The sequence below is a fragment of the Melospiza melodia genome, chromosome 15 (assembly GCF_035770615.1).
Source record: "Melospiza melodia melodia isolate bMelMel2 chromosome 15, bMelMel2.pri, whole genome shotgun sequence".
NCBI classification, from domain to species: Eukaryota; Metazoa; Chordata; class Aves; order Passeriformes; family Passerellidae; genus Melospiza; species Melospiza melodia.
Window position 1 is genome coordinate 11,569,440 of NC_086208.1, and position 14,144 is coordinate 11,583,583.

The 14,144-nt window shown below is 38.9% G+C and overlaps 1 protein-coding gene across 4 annotated transcripts in view; it reads left to right on the top strand.

Annotated features, from left to right (window-relative positions):
* ADAMTSL3 (ADAMTS like 3) overlaps positions 1–14,144 on the top strand; it is a 170,126-nt gene that overhangs the window by 71,210 nt on the left and 84,772 nt on the right. For all 4 annotated transcript variants that reach the window (XR_010029627.1, XM_063169807.1, XM_063169804.1 and 1 more), the window contains exons 4-6: positions 3,054–3,181; positions 5,333–5,378; positions 12,158–12,394. Coding sequence is in view for 3 of the 4 variants with exons in the window: in XM_063169807.1 (XP_063025877.1) it covers positions 3,054–3,181; positions 5,333–5,378; positions 12,158–12,394 (411 nt within the window). In the remaining variant the exon portion in view is untranslated. The remainder of the gene's footprint in view (positions 1–3,053; positions 3,182–5,332; positions 5,379–12,157; positions 12,395–14,144) is intronic.

A 14,144-nucleotide genomic window follows, 5' to 3' on the forward strand; every position in this document is an offset into this window, starting at 1 on the left:
CTCTGCAAAAACAAACATCTAAGGTATCAGGGCATTTCTGTTGAGAAGCTGAATCTTTGTTACACTGAATGCTAAACATTTACATATCCAAGCCTTATGTAATAGTTGTCTGAATAATAATAAAACTGCATAAACTGACCTTGGTTCTCTGGCACCACTTCTCCTTTGAAGTCTGCATGACCAAATTCAAGACAATTATGTCATCCTTCATAACAGCCAAACAAAAGTTTGGCCAAATAATCTTTTTTTTCTTCATCTCAAAGCGCTGTGTTTGATTTCTGTGATGTGTGTGTCAATGTAGCTGTTGTTATTTACTGGGTGCTACAAGTGACAGTAAAAATCCCCTTGGTTTGGAGCAGTGATCAGCCCTGTTAACATCTGGATTTCATTTATTTTACCTCAGTGCCCTTGTTCTGGGTTACTTTGGGTCGTAGGTTGCAAGGGGAGTATGGCCTGAGAACTCATGCACACCAATAATTTGCAGAACATGGAGGTACAGTATGTGCCCCTATGTGACAGAAACAAAAACAGAGCCCTGGACAGAAGAAAGGAAACTGGCACTCACACTTTCCCCTCTGTTCAAATCTACCAGTGCCACACTCCAGTAAAATCCCCAGTGGACAGCACAGTCTCTGTCACTTGAGGGTTGTCAGCACAGAGCTCAGATTGCACATCACTGGCCCTCAGACCTCGAGGGAGCCTTGGCAAATTGTCATCTCAGTCTTGGAGGCTCTGTCTTTGTCACCAAGTGCTTCAAAACTCAAGAGTTTATTTTCCCTTACCCCCTGATTCAAGTAATCATTGTCCAGGTCCATGTTAAGTGGTGTGACTTCTTTGCTTTCAAAATGAGTTAGATTGGGATGAAATATTTTGAGTCTACCTTTGTCACATACACTGGATTTCTGCAGAAACTGTGTATAGGTTTTTAGCTGTTGCTCTGACTGAATGTTTGCATCTAATCCTGTGTTCATAACTCTTCCAGTGATGTGTTTTCCCATCCTGCTCTAGGTCAAGAGCAGCAAACAATCTAGGTTGTGTTTATAGCTGGTCTAAGTTATTTTATCTGGATTCACTACAGCACTTGTGGCTTGATCATGTAACATCATGGGTGCACATGTGCATGTCCATGCACACTTTTAGGTTTGTGCTGGTACACAAATACTTCCAAAATGAATATGGAAAATATAAGTGTTGTGCTTTGTCTGTTGCAAAATTAAGGCACTCAAGGCAAAACTGTTCTAATATGGTTCAATTTTTCACTGCTGAACCACGTTAGAATTATGACTGAAGACAATAAAGACATGAAAAACTGAAGTCAAGCAAGCTGGGAATGCAGTCCTGACATACAATAATATCCTTCTGTGTCCAATTGCAATTAGTTCTCAGTTTAATTCCTAAATGAGTTTCCAAGGCTTTGTTGGTGTAAATCATGATGTTGGTGATCTTTTCTTTATTTTACTTCAATTTAGTACCATGGTGAAGACAAATGTAATGTGTAGAGTTTATGAAACCAGACAGCTAGTAAATCAATATTATTTTGGTAGTAAATTACTAAGTCAGTGCAAGCTGCTTTTAACTCTTTCCCATGGGACAAATAGCTTGAACTAGCTGGGGCTTAAATCAACACTGTGGGCACTGAATTAGTCAATGATTCTAAAGAAGGCTTTGTTGGCATAAAGTTCTGCTTTGATCGCCATAGTATTTACAGCTTTTTAATTAGATACAGTTCAGAACAATGGCTTTTATCAAAGCAGTTTGGGAAGTGAACAACTGGACTTTGTTTAGAGCTTTGGATGACATTCTGTCTGTTAATATCATGTGGCTGGTTTTAATACAATGATGAAGTTAGGATTATTTTAGGCATTGTCACTGCTTTATCAAAAGAAACTAACTATTCTGAAAAAGAGTGGCATGTGTTGCTTTTTTAATATCACAAGTTTAGCCATTCCTCAACATGCTAAAACCCAATCATTTGCTTTGGGATTGCAGAGAACAAGCTAATTTTGCCCCTATAAATTTGAAAGAAGTGACCCTCTTGTTCATCTTGATTTATTTTCGTGTGCTGAGCGACTTGTTGGGAAGTGCTGAGCTTTTTTTGTCAAGACTGAAGGCAGTTGGTTCCATTTTCAGTCCCAGACATTTCAGACTTGGCTTCTGATATAAAGAAAACCCAACATCAGTGTGAAAATTCCTCAGGGATCTTGGCAGAGCTGGGCTCTATCATTTTTGGAATGGTAGATTGGCCTAAGAGTGCTTTTAAAGCTTTACGGTAAGCAATTGTAAAATTTGTAAATTTATAAGAGCAAGAAAGTTAAAAAGCCACCGATTTTAGACCAAACTCTGCAATTCAGTGTTCAGATAGAGATGCTTTTCCTCTAATAAGCAATTCGCCTTTTTTTTTTTTTTTTTTGACAAGTTGAGCATTGAAGTCAATGAGAATAAAAAAATTTGGCTGGAAGTAGTTGTTTTCTTAAAGCTTGAATTAAATTGCCATGTTCTCTCAGTGGTGATTCTTTTGGGGCAGAGTAAATATTGGTCAATATTCTCTCCCACCTGAGAAAAATTACTCACTGCCTCACTCTTATGCACAATCTGACTTTCATAATGATGCCAAAAGCCATTACTTTATGTTAGTGGTATTTTAATGTGCAAACTGTCACCGTGGCGGTTTGAGAAATTGGTGTTTTAATCTTAAGCTGGGTGTAATATAGGATTCTAAAAATCTTAGTTCCATTGTAACAGGCCCATCATGTGTTTGAAAATGATGCCTTTTTGTGTGCTTGAGACTGTTTGGTTCCTACACAGCAAATTGGGCGTAGAGGAGTTGGGAACAGCAGCATGTTTGGGCACAGCAGTGCTTTGCCAGGAGCTACACTGGATCTTCAAAGACTCTGCTTTCCCCCCGTATAATAATTATGCATTAAAGTAGTAAATTTGAAATATGGTAAATAAGCAGCAAAATAACATAATTGGTACTATTAATGCCAAGCAGTAAAACATACTCAAAACATTTTTTTTTTTCCTCCTTTCCACCTTCTTTTCTTTTCCTTCAGAACTCCAGAACCACCCGCTCAGATGAAGATAAGGATGATTCCTGGGATGCCTGGGGGGCCTGGAGTGATTGCTCACGGACCTGTGGAGGGGGAGCCTCCTACTCTCTGAGGAGATGCTTGAATGGCAGGTGAGCCACATGCTGGTGTGTGGGGGGCTCTTCTGCAGCTCTGGCATATTTCCAATCCTCTTCTGGCTGCTTCTGTTTCTGATACTGATTCTGTGTAAGATAAATCAAATGTTATAAAATACTGCCTTTAATGCATGTTTGTAATACACAAATAACTTAGGCTTTACCTCTGAACTTTAATGTGTTATGAGATGTAATTGTGGAATGGCAGGAATTATTTATTTGGTGTGGTCAGATAGAGAGGGGAGTCCCTTTCGCTGTAATCAGATCAAAAGGTGAGTTACCTGTGTACAACTTAGCCTGCACTTGGACATGATTTGCCATAATGTGCTGCTCATATGGATCTGTCAAATGCTGCTCTCTGTTAGGGAGGGAAGGATGAGAGACCATAGTCTCAAATTGCACCAAGGGAGATTCAGGTCAGATGTTAGCAGGAATTTCTTCTCAGAAAGGTGGTTAGGCACTGGAATGGGCCCTCCAGGAAGGCAGTGCAGTCACTGTCCCTGGAAGTGTTTAAGGACACTCAGTGCCATGGCCTGAAGTGACAAAGTGGCGTTGGGTCACACGCTGGGCTCAATGATCCCAGAGACCTTTTCCAACCAAATTGATTCTCTGGTTCTTCCCTGCCAGCTCTTCCTACGCAGTTCCCTGGTAGCTGCATGTTTTCATGTACAAGCCTTAGTGTGACTTGAAGAGAGGAACAGAGGCAGTGAAAGCCTTTTACCCCAGTGGTAAAACTGGACTAATGTAGGACTTGTTGGCACAATCCTTAAAGTAGGAGTAATGCACTAGGCCTGTAGTCAGGCAAGAAAAGATCCCAGCCAGCTGTGAGGCATCTGTGCTGGCATCCATAATTACCTGGTTCACTTGAATTATTCTTAAACATTTTAAAAAGAAGCCTCGATATTCTACCAATGTGTTAGGGACTGTGAAACAAGCTCAATAAATGGTAGCAGTATAAATTCCACTGCGGTTTTATTAATATTTTTAATGTGTTCCCCTGTGAAAAACATGTGTTTTCCATACCTTGACAAATGCATAGTTTAAAAGGTTTTTTCTATGTTTGATTTTTGTAGCAATGTCTGGGAAATGTACAACTGTGAAACAAAGTTTTCACATTTGTGTGTATCATAAACATTTTTAATTTGCATCTTGTGATGCAGTAAGTCTTGCAAAAGATTGGAAATTGGCGACTTGAAATACTTTGAGCTTTAACAGTTGTACCTTCAGCTGAGTTGAGCTCTTGCTTCAGGCATCCATTTTTTTTCCTTTTCAAATGCTATTTTTCAGTCTCTCTCAGACATTATTAAAAAATGTTATTTTCATGCAACAAGAAGAAAATTTAATCAAATATATGTAAATTATCAGATCAGATAAAGAATCCCGGATTCTTTAATGTAAGGCACATCTTTTTGGTAGGAAGGAATTATTCCAAAACACTGTTCCTGATTTTAGAGAAATCACTAATTATTATTTCTTATCCAGTCATTTGAAATATGTTTTAAGTTCTTTCAAAATGCTGATACTGCCATTTATGACATGGAAGAATATCTTACACTGTGCAAAAGTGCTGGTTTGGTAGTGAGAATTTTGGCAGAGTGTATCTTTAAAAAAGTGTGAAACCCAACCTCCCCAGATTTATGAGACCACAATAAATAACCGTGACTCTATTACATGCCTTTTATTTCAGCTACTAACAACAGACTGAGGGTCTGAATTGCCTGGATGTCAGGATTCACAAGCTTTGGGCACATTTGCATGCAGTCCATGAAAATTCTGTTTAATTTAAAATTATAAATCAGATATTCTGATCTTTTCCTCTAGGTCACTTCATGTTTGTTAGAAATAACTCAGTTGCAATCAGCATAGAGCAGGCTTACAGATGACTTTTTTACAAAATAAATGTGGTTTTCATAAGGTTTGCAGTAAATGGGGCTTATAGGGAAAGTCACACGTTCTTTGCTGAGGAGAGACAGCAGTGTAAAGCTGAATACCCAGATCCCCTCTGTATTTAAACCTTGTATTTTGAGTCCAGATTATGGTAGGGCAGTAGCAATAAAAGCCTAATTTTCGAGAATAACTAGCTGTAAAACAGGCAAGGTTGTGTTTTGCTATTATACAGTGTAACCATTTTTACTCTTTTTTTTTTAGGAACTGTGAAGGTCGGAATATTCGATACAAAACCTGCAGTAGTAATGTGAGTCTGGCCTTTAATCCTGTTTTACTCATTCAAAAAAATGTGTTAAAGTTTAAGAAATGCTGCTTCTCATTTAAAACCTTATGGTGCATAATTTTCTTTCCATCATTATTAACATTTTTAAACATTTCAGTCTGCATGACACCATGAGGTCTCAAATTTAGACTTCCCAAATGGACATTTTCTTTTGAAATTATAGTGCCAATTGTGATTCAGAATGTTTTATATCACTTATTAGGAGAGTTACACATTTTGGAGGATTAACAGATCAATTCTCATCTTTAACTAGCAAGTGATTTTCCTGAGGGTGCTGTCTTGTAGATGAAGCATTAAACTGAGCTTGGGATCATTTGTGATTGTTATTGATAAGGTGACTCTCCTCATGTGAGCAAAGAGGTCCCTGTAAGATCTTAAATAGGATAATTACTCCTTATATTCCCTCTGCTTGCTTAAACCCAGGTCTTTATATGTCTGTGTGCAAGAATATGCACATTGAGGTGCACTGGCACAGACAATGCCCATGAGTGAGTGTGGAGCTGGAGGTTTGACCATGCTGTTGCTGTGATGCAACTGCATTTCTTTTTTATGGACACGTTTTATGAAAACCATTCACGTACAGCAAACCTCATGACTCGTGTTCCACTGACTTGCAGTTGTGCTTTGTGCTGTTTAAACAACTGCTGCCCTTCAGGTGAGCAGCTCAGCAGGACTTTGTGGTACCCCAGGTCTGCATAAGGTGTGTGCAAACACAGTCATGCAGGGTGGGTTATGGTCTGCACCCACCCTTGCTTGGCTGAACTCACAGTACAGTGTGACAGCCACATGTGATATATAAATAATATATATGCAGATAATTAATAATTACATACTAAAAGGTGAGGCCTGAATGTCCTGTGGGTTGAGTTGTGCCCAAAGGTGTGTAAGCTCAAGTGGTGCTCAGTCATTGCCAATCCCGTTATTTTTGCCAGCAGCTGTGGAGTGGGACAGGTTCTCCTTAAAATTCCCAACACTGGAAATTGCCCAGTAAATATTGAATCAGTGCATCTCCTAGGAGAACTGCCCATTGCTGCTTTTCAGCTTGCCACACCTACAGAGTGTGCTGTGCCAGTTGGCTCCTGCTGCCTTTGAGAACAAGGCTTGCTCACACCTTGAGTAGCTCTGCACTCCACTGCTCAGTGCTGGATGGATATCCCACCACAGCAGCCGAAGTTCCTGCTGGCAGAAGCAAGTGAAAGTGATAAAAGAACCAGTCCCAGTGCATGCAGAAATCAGATTCTGGAGACAAACCCTGCCCCGTGCCCTTTCAGAAGAAAAGGCCCAGCAGCTTGGTGCACGAGCTCATACATAAAAATGCTCCCTGCAAAAATACCCTGATGTTTAAAATCTGTGTGATAACTTGGTAACTTGCAGCTGGTCAGGATGTAAGCAATGAACAAAATTATATTTATCCCCTGCCTATTTGAATGTCTGTTTGTGTGCAGTGTACACAGAAACACCTCTGAGTGCTGGATCCCAGCACTGCAGCCTCCTGCAAGGGAGGTCACCCCAGTGCCCCTTGTACCTCAGCACCAGGCCTGGGGAACTGCCCAGGGAGGGTGGTGAGGTCAGTTTGGGCATGTTTATTGCTCTCATGCACAGGTCTATTTCTTAGGATATCTGTTGTATTTTAGTAAAGCTGTGGACACTATTCATTTTAAGATTTACGCAGTAGAAATCTAATGGAAGTGATGGCGCTTTATGCTTCATCATAGAGAAAATTAAGGTGATTCTCATATCCTCTCTGAACTCCCAGAGAATTTATCTGAAGTCACTGGAGCCTGTTTTTTAACTCTAGGACTTTCTTTAAAGCGATAAGCGGCAGGCGCCTTGCATGTGAATCTGTTTGAATTTATGATGATTCCAATGTTAATTTCCAGGCAGGAAACTGCCTTTACAGTTCTGCTTTTGGGGCATGTCTGAAAGGGATCAGGTTCCCATTTCAGTGCAGATACAGTCAGAATTTCTCAGGAATGGTTTTTCCTAGATTATGGGTTAGATAATGAAGAACTCCTGAGAAAAATATATTTAATGAGATTTCCACTGTTAATACAGTTGATCTCTGAAACTGGCATGCCTGAATTCAAACCCCATGTTAGATCTGAGTTAACCTTGAAACAGGACCTTACACCTAATGTAAATCTGAGACTACTAGGCCAGTTTAGTTTCAAATGATATAATTTTCCCAAAAGCATTATTGCTAATCAAGGCTTCTCACTTTAGGAGTGAAACTGTAGTTTGAAAATTAAGAGTTTATACTAGCTTCTTTCCATATTAATAGGTATTACTGGTAACCACATGAGACACTCGGTATAAATACACAGTGTAAAGCTGTCTGCAAATGTAATTTTGCTACATGATACATTACACCACTAACATCTATATTGGGGAGTACAAACGAAGCACAACTTAATATGTGTGTCATTCTAATGAAAAGAACAAGAATCATTTTACCAGAAAATTGGTTTCATGTGGATTTGTAAGGGAATAGTAGTAAGTTCATTGAACTCAAGCATAGTTCCAGAATAATATTAGTGATATTTCAATCAAAAAATTAATTCAAGGTCTTAACAACAAAATAATTGCTAAGATTAAGGTGTATGTATAGCATGCTTATCTTTCTATCATAACTGAGATGCCAGGTGCACGATTTCCTAAAACTGCATGTGTGCTTTCAGCCTTCCATGCAGAGACTTTAGAGAAATAAACTATCCATTGTATGTTGCTCAATGAGATTTTCAGTCTTTCTTGCAACCCTTTTTTAAGTTTCAGTTTTTGTATATAGTGTTACATTCTAATGCTATGATGTGCACTATGTGGAAGTGTTTAAGTTAATCCTTTAGGGTCCTATTCACAGAACAAGTTATTTGGGCCATTTCCCCATAAATTTCACATTCTTGTGTGCCAAAAAGTCTCTTATATTTTTGCCAGAGTGATTCTTCTGCAGTCAGAAAAAACACTATTTTGTAAAAGGTAACCCCATGTTTAATTCCACTGTAAACTTTCATTATATGCAGATAATGCTTACACTTGTTCAACACATTTATCTATAACTGTCCCAGCATCCACTTAATTTACCCCGTTCAGAAAATCTTGGCTGTACGGTGTCTACTTTAGACTATAATGTTTCACCTGAGTTACATAGTTTCTCTCTAATCTGTTCATTTATTTAGTTTATATTTAAAATGCTGATGCACCATAAGGCTCCCTTGGTTGGGGTGGTTTCCAGCTCAGGTATCTTTATTCAGCTTAGAAGTGGCCTGAAAATTGTGTAGGAAAAAGATGGAACCTGAAGCTAATTTCAGAAAGAAAACAAAACAATGACTTCATCAGTTTTGGCTGGGTTTCAACAAAATGAGATTCAAAGAATAAAACTAGACAAAGGGCTAGACTTTCTTTGGTGTCATCATTTTTACTGGGAATTTTCTTGCCTTCTCTTTTGTGCTCTTTTCAGTAGAGTAATTGTTGGCAAGAGCCACAGGGTCTGATGCAACCTTCATATTTTGTACATGAACATTGCCTACAAAGATACAGATTTCCCAGGTCAGCTTTGTTTTCAAAGGCTGAGGGTGCTCATTGCCAAAGCTCAAAGATACATTTCATAAGAAGCTATCTCTTGGATGCAGTAGTTTTTAATTGTGTGTCACCAAAAAAAAAAAAAAAAAAAAAAAAAAAAAAAAAAAAAGAAAAAGGGAATATATATATATACTTAATCTTCATGGTAGTCATGTCTAAAGCATCTTTTTCAGATCTGTCTACTATGTTCATAAGTCATGTCATAAATACATTTCATTCCACTGCAGGGTCTGGGTGTGATTGTTTCTGCCAACATTTTCACGTTTTAGAGCTCATAGATATGTCCTCAGCTCCTTATGCAGTGTATGAACCTACAAATGGCCTGGCCTGGTTCAGGGGATTGAGTGTGATAGAAAAGCTATTGCTGAAATTAAGAAATTGCAGAAATCCTGAGATTAGTAGCAAAAAAAATTAACAAGTAAGAAAAAAAATGTGAAATATTGAGAGGGAAGAGAGAATGGTGGAATGAAGTGATGTCTGAAATAGATTCAAACCAGAGACACACAAACAGGATGAGGGCTGGGTCCCCCATATCATTGTCTGATATTATGACCTTGCCCACTTCCTGAACACGGTTCACCCTTGCCTACCATTCACATCTTTGCCCTGCCTTTTCCTTACTATTTTTTAAACCCCCCTTTCACTTTTCCAAACCACTCTAATGGAATTAAACTGATGTTTACAAGTCCTCTTGTTGTCTTGATTGCATTAATTCTGTGCTTAGTTGTGTTTCTCTTTAAACTCCTTTCTTTACACAAATATTTATTGTTCCCTGGAAGACTGGGATCTGGACTTGGTTGCCATCCAAGCTCTGATATAATGCAAATGATGATAATTTCAGCTCTTTGGTACCCCTCTGTGATGCTCCTTTTATGCTCCTGCTTTTGCACAGAGCTCAAACATAAGGCAGGTGGAGCTGGCATGGGAATGGAGCTGCCAGAATCACTTTGGGCTCTTTGAAGATGCCAAAGGAGAATAGGGAGATGAGGATTCACTTGCTCTGAAGCAGCCAGGAGGGAGTGGAAGGAAGGAGCTGCATTGTGTGGAATCAATGAGAAGCATGCAGTAACCGTGGGCTTGACATGCTGACTTTGTGGTGTTTGTGTCTTGGCATGGCATCAACAGCCGGTGATAATGGGCTGTAGCAGCAGCCTGTCAGAGCTCAGCTGAAGGCCTCACTCTGCTGCTGCACAGACCACTCTCCAGTTCTTTGTGATGAAAATGTAGCTGTGCATGGCTGAGTGACTCTGCTCCCAAACACTGCTTCTAACTTCACCTGAATCTAACATCCAATTTTTAATATTTTTTGATCCTTACTCGCTCCTCTGTTTGCATTGGTGGGAGGGAACCATATGGGATCCATATGAACTCTGAAGTCCTCTCTGCTTTTTAGACTTGCTATTGTGGAAAATGAGAGGTGACAGATAAGTCAGAGCCAAAATTCTGCTCTCATTTACACCAGTGCAAACTTGGGGAATTTCTGGGGAGTGACACTGCAGCAAACGTGTGGCCTCTCACAGTATTTACTTGGTGTTCATAGAAGCTCTCACTGGAGGATTTTGTAGAGGTAAAATACTCCCTGTGTCTTATTCCATCATTGTATAGTTTCTAAATAAATGGCTCAAACTAGCATCATCCCAGATTAAAAATAATTCAAAATGTCTTAGTATCATTCCAAATTACTGTCACTGTAAGGTGTAGCATTAGACAGAGCTGAAAATTTTGCTCAGAAAGTTCAGTAACTTGCTTAGGACTCAGCTGCAAAACTCCATGTGTTGGTCAGTAGATTGAATACTGATTTTTAAAAGGTATTTTATGTAGATTACAACCAATTCAGAGACAGGTCTAGGCTACTGTTTGCCATGGTGAAAAAAAACTCAGACTGAGTGCAATACTGTTGGGGGCATTGGACTGAAATTCAAAACTTTCTCCTGTATCTTTTACTCTCCAGTCCTGTATCATGCACTTGCTATTTTGTCAGCTTTATTCAGGGAAGGTTCAGCTCACTGATAAGGTTGAAGCTGTGCTTGGGATCAGTATTGTCAACTAATACTTACTAATAAGTTCCATGAGTTCGCCTGACACATCACAATCTTTCAGTCTTCCATCCAATGAAAACAAAACTTCACTAAAATCAGCCCCACATCTGGCTTGTATGTGCAGTTGGAATTCTTGGAAGAATATCCTTTCAGTCTGGCATATGGACTCTTTGACACTGGACATACTTTCAGATGAAGTCTGCAGTGAGGAATTGTTTGACACTGTAACTCCTTTGCCAGTACTTTACCAAAGTTATTTTCAAATCAATCAGTATTCATCTCCATTCCTGTCACTATAGTTTAATGCTAACATCATTGTTTGGGTGCAATGCTTTATGTAGAAAAAAATATTTTAGAACATTTTATTTCAAGCATTTCTTGTATTTGGTCTTTCTGCTGTATATGCTGAGGCACTGTGTGGGAGAAGGTGGGTAACTGTCTCATTAGAACTGGAAATACAGGATCAGTTGTTACCAATCTGAAGTTTATTTTATTCCAAAAAATTAAGCCTTACTGCTTCCATGAGGTGAAGGTGCTTTGTAATTGGACTAAAGGACTAAGCACTAAAAGTTCTGGTGTTTCCTTCTAAATCTTGTGCTTTTTTCAAGCAGTACCAAACAATTCATTAGACAAATTTTATTTTTTTATTTATATGTAGCCATAATACTGCTTTCATTACTCTGACATATGAATTGATAAATGGGTATGGAGGCCTCAGAAAGCCTTTAGTGGCAAAAGCTACTGAAAAGAGAACCATCAGACATCACCTTGTAGTTACTTAAAATATATAGATTCCTTTAGAAACCAATTCTTACTGTAGAACCAGACTTTAACTGTACTACTTGGTGTTGTAAAAATTAGCATTTTTAATTATCCTCTTATACCAATTATGTTGTTATTGCTGGAATATGCATGATATTCTGTACTTGTACTCCAAGCAATGGATTAAGCAACATAAAATATTTTAATACACACAGTAAAACTTTGTAGTGTGGTGTATTTGTCAAAGCAGATCAGTTCTTGAGCCAAGCCTGCCTGAAGAGTTTCTGTGTTATTCATTGGATAACTTTGCTGCAAATGCAAAATATTCCCTAGTTTTAGAAAAATACATTTTTTGTTTGTTTTCAGGACTGCCCTTCAGATGTTGGTGACTTTAGAGCACAGCAGTGTTCTGCCTACAATGATGTCAAATACCAGGGACACCTGTACGAGTGGATCCCCGTGTACAATGATCCTACTGCGCCTTGTGCCCTGAAATGTCAGGCTCTGGGGAAGAACCTGGTTGTGGAACTTGCCCCAAAAGTGCTGGATGGCACCCGTTGCAACACTGAGTCCTTGGACATGTGCATCAGTGGAATTTGCCAGGTATGTCCATGGTGTCAGTCTAAATGGGACTTTTGTTGAGAGGCACTTTGCCCTTCAGTTGGTGCTTTGGGATTGTTTTTTATTCCATTTAATAGAATAGATGTATCTGCAAGTGCTGTTGAATGGATTGTAGATAACTCTTTTCAGGGAGACACAGAACTTCCTGACTGCCTTAGCCATGGATATTTATCTATGTAGATAAAGGGTCAATAAAATTAATTCACTCTTCTATTTATGCATGCAAAAGTTAATGAACTTGGTTATTGTAGCTATAGCTTTCCAAAATTTAGTGTATCTGTGTGGATGTGATGAAATTGCAGAGCCTTCCATTTAATTTTATTCATTTTCTGGGTCTCATATAATCTCTGTTAAGGAGAAAATGGGACGTTTTATGAGATGCAGCCCATAATGGCAGGTGTGAGTATGTAGGTCTGTCTTGTTGTATGGATGAGTGACTGTATGTTGTGGCTGCATGAACTGACTGTTTGAGTCTTTGAATGACAATATAATTTTCTAGATATATTTATTATGTTTTAGTTATGCTATTGACTTTATACAGTTAGTGTAAAAGCAGAGAGTTACAATATTTGAGGCTTGCTAGCCTTGCCCATGTCTCATTAACAAAACAATATTGCAAACCTGTTTTATGAACAGAGAGGTTTATAGAGAATGGACATGTTATTGCAATTAGTTTTCTTTCTCTGCAAATGGTTGTTGCTCTGTTAAATGTCTAAAATGTGTGTGACTCAAAAATGCAGGATATGGCCCAGTGAGAAAAATAGCTCTATTATAGAGGAAAATTTGACACATTTGGCAGAAGATTGGTGCATGGATTATAGCAGCACTAATATATGATCTGGGCCTTGCTGTGGGTTTTATGTGACTTCTGTGTGTGCTGCAGTTCCAATGCCAGTCGTGTCAACACAGGGTGCATCTGCTGCCTCTGGAACACAGGGATTCCTCACAGGGAGACTCCATTTGTCGATGCTGCTTCACTCTGGGTCCAGCAGTGTTTGTTACCCTCTATTGGAAATAGGATATTCCTCCAGAAACTCTGGAGGTATAATAGTGTATTTACTGGAGGCCAAATAATGTATTTCTTGTGCCATGTTCTTAATGATGCTTCCCACCCCAATAAAAGGCTTTTACCCAGGAGGGCTGCCCAGCCTTTTCTAGGAGGTGAATTTACAGCAGCCTTTGCTGCCCGTGCCCATTGCAGCCTGAGTGTCAGGCTGGATCTGAGGCAGCTTTGGCTTTTCAAGGGCTTGTGGGGTACCAGTGTCTCCCACAGCGACTTCAAACACCTTCTTCCATCCCTCATATATGGCATAAAATTCTCGTTGCCCAGAGTGGATCCATTTTTTTGAAGAACAGTTGGGAGGTATATTTAAAAGGGCTGCTTTCAATGTTTCTTCTTAGCATTTTGTAGTATTTGTGTGTATGTATGATGTAAAATGCTTGGAAATGTAAATAATCAATTTTTAGAATAAATGAAGTGGTGGAGAAGAAATTAATAATTCCAAAAGCAGGAACTGGAACTCTTACACTGTTGAGGAGAATCAGTTTCTTTTCTCTGTCTCCCATTTTTATTTTCCTTATAATTTCTTCCAATTTCCAAAAAATATTTTTCAGTGTGATGCAACATCTTCATGAAAAAAGTCTGGAACAAACATGTTTAGAATATGTTTTGTGCTGTAACTTATTCAATTTTTAAAATTTATTGCTGATGCTCATAAACAATTATTTGTTT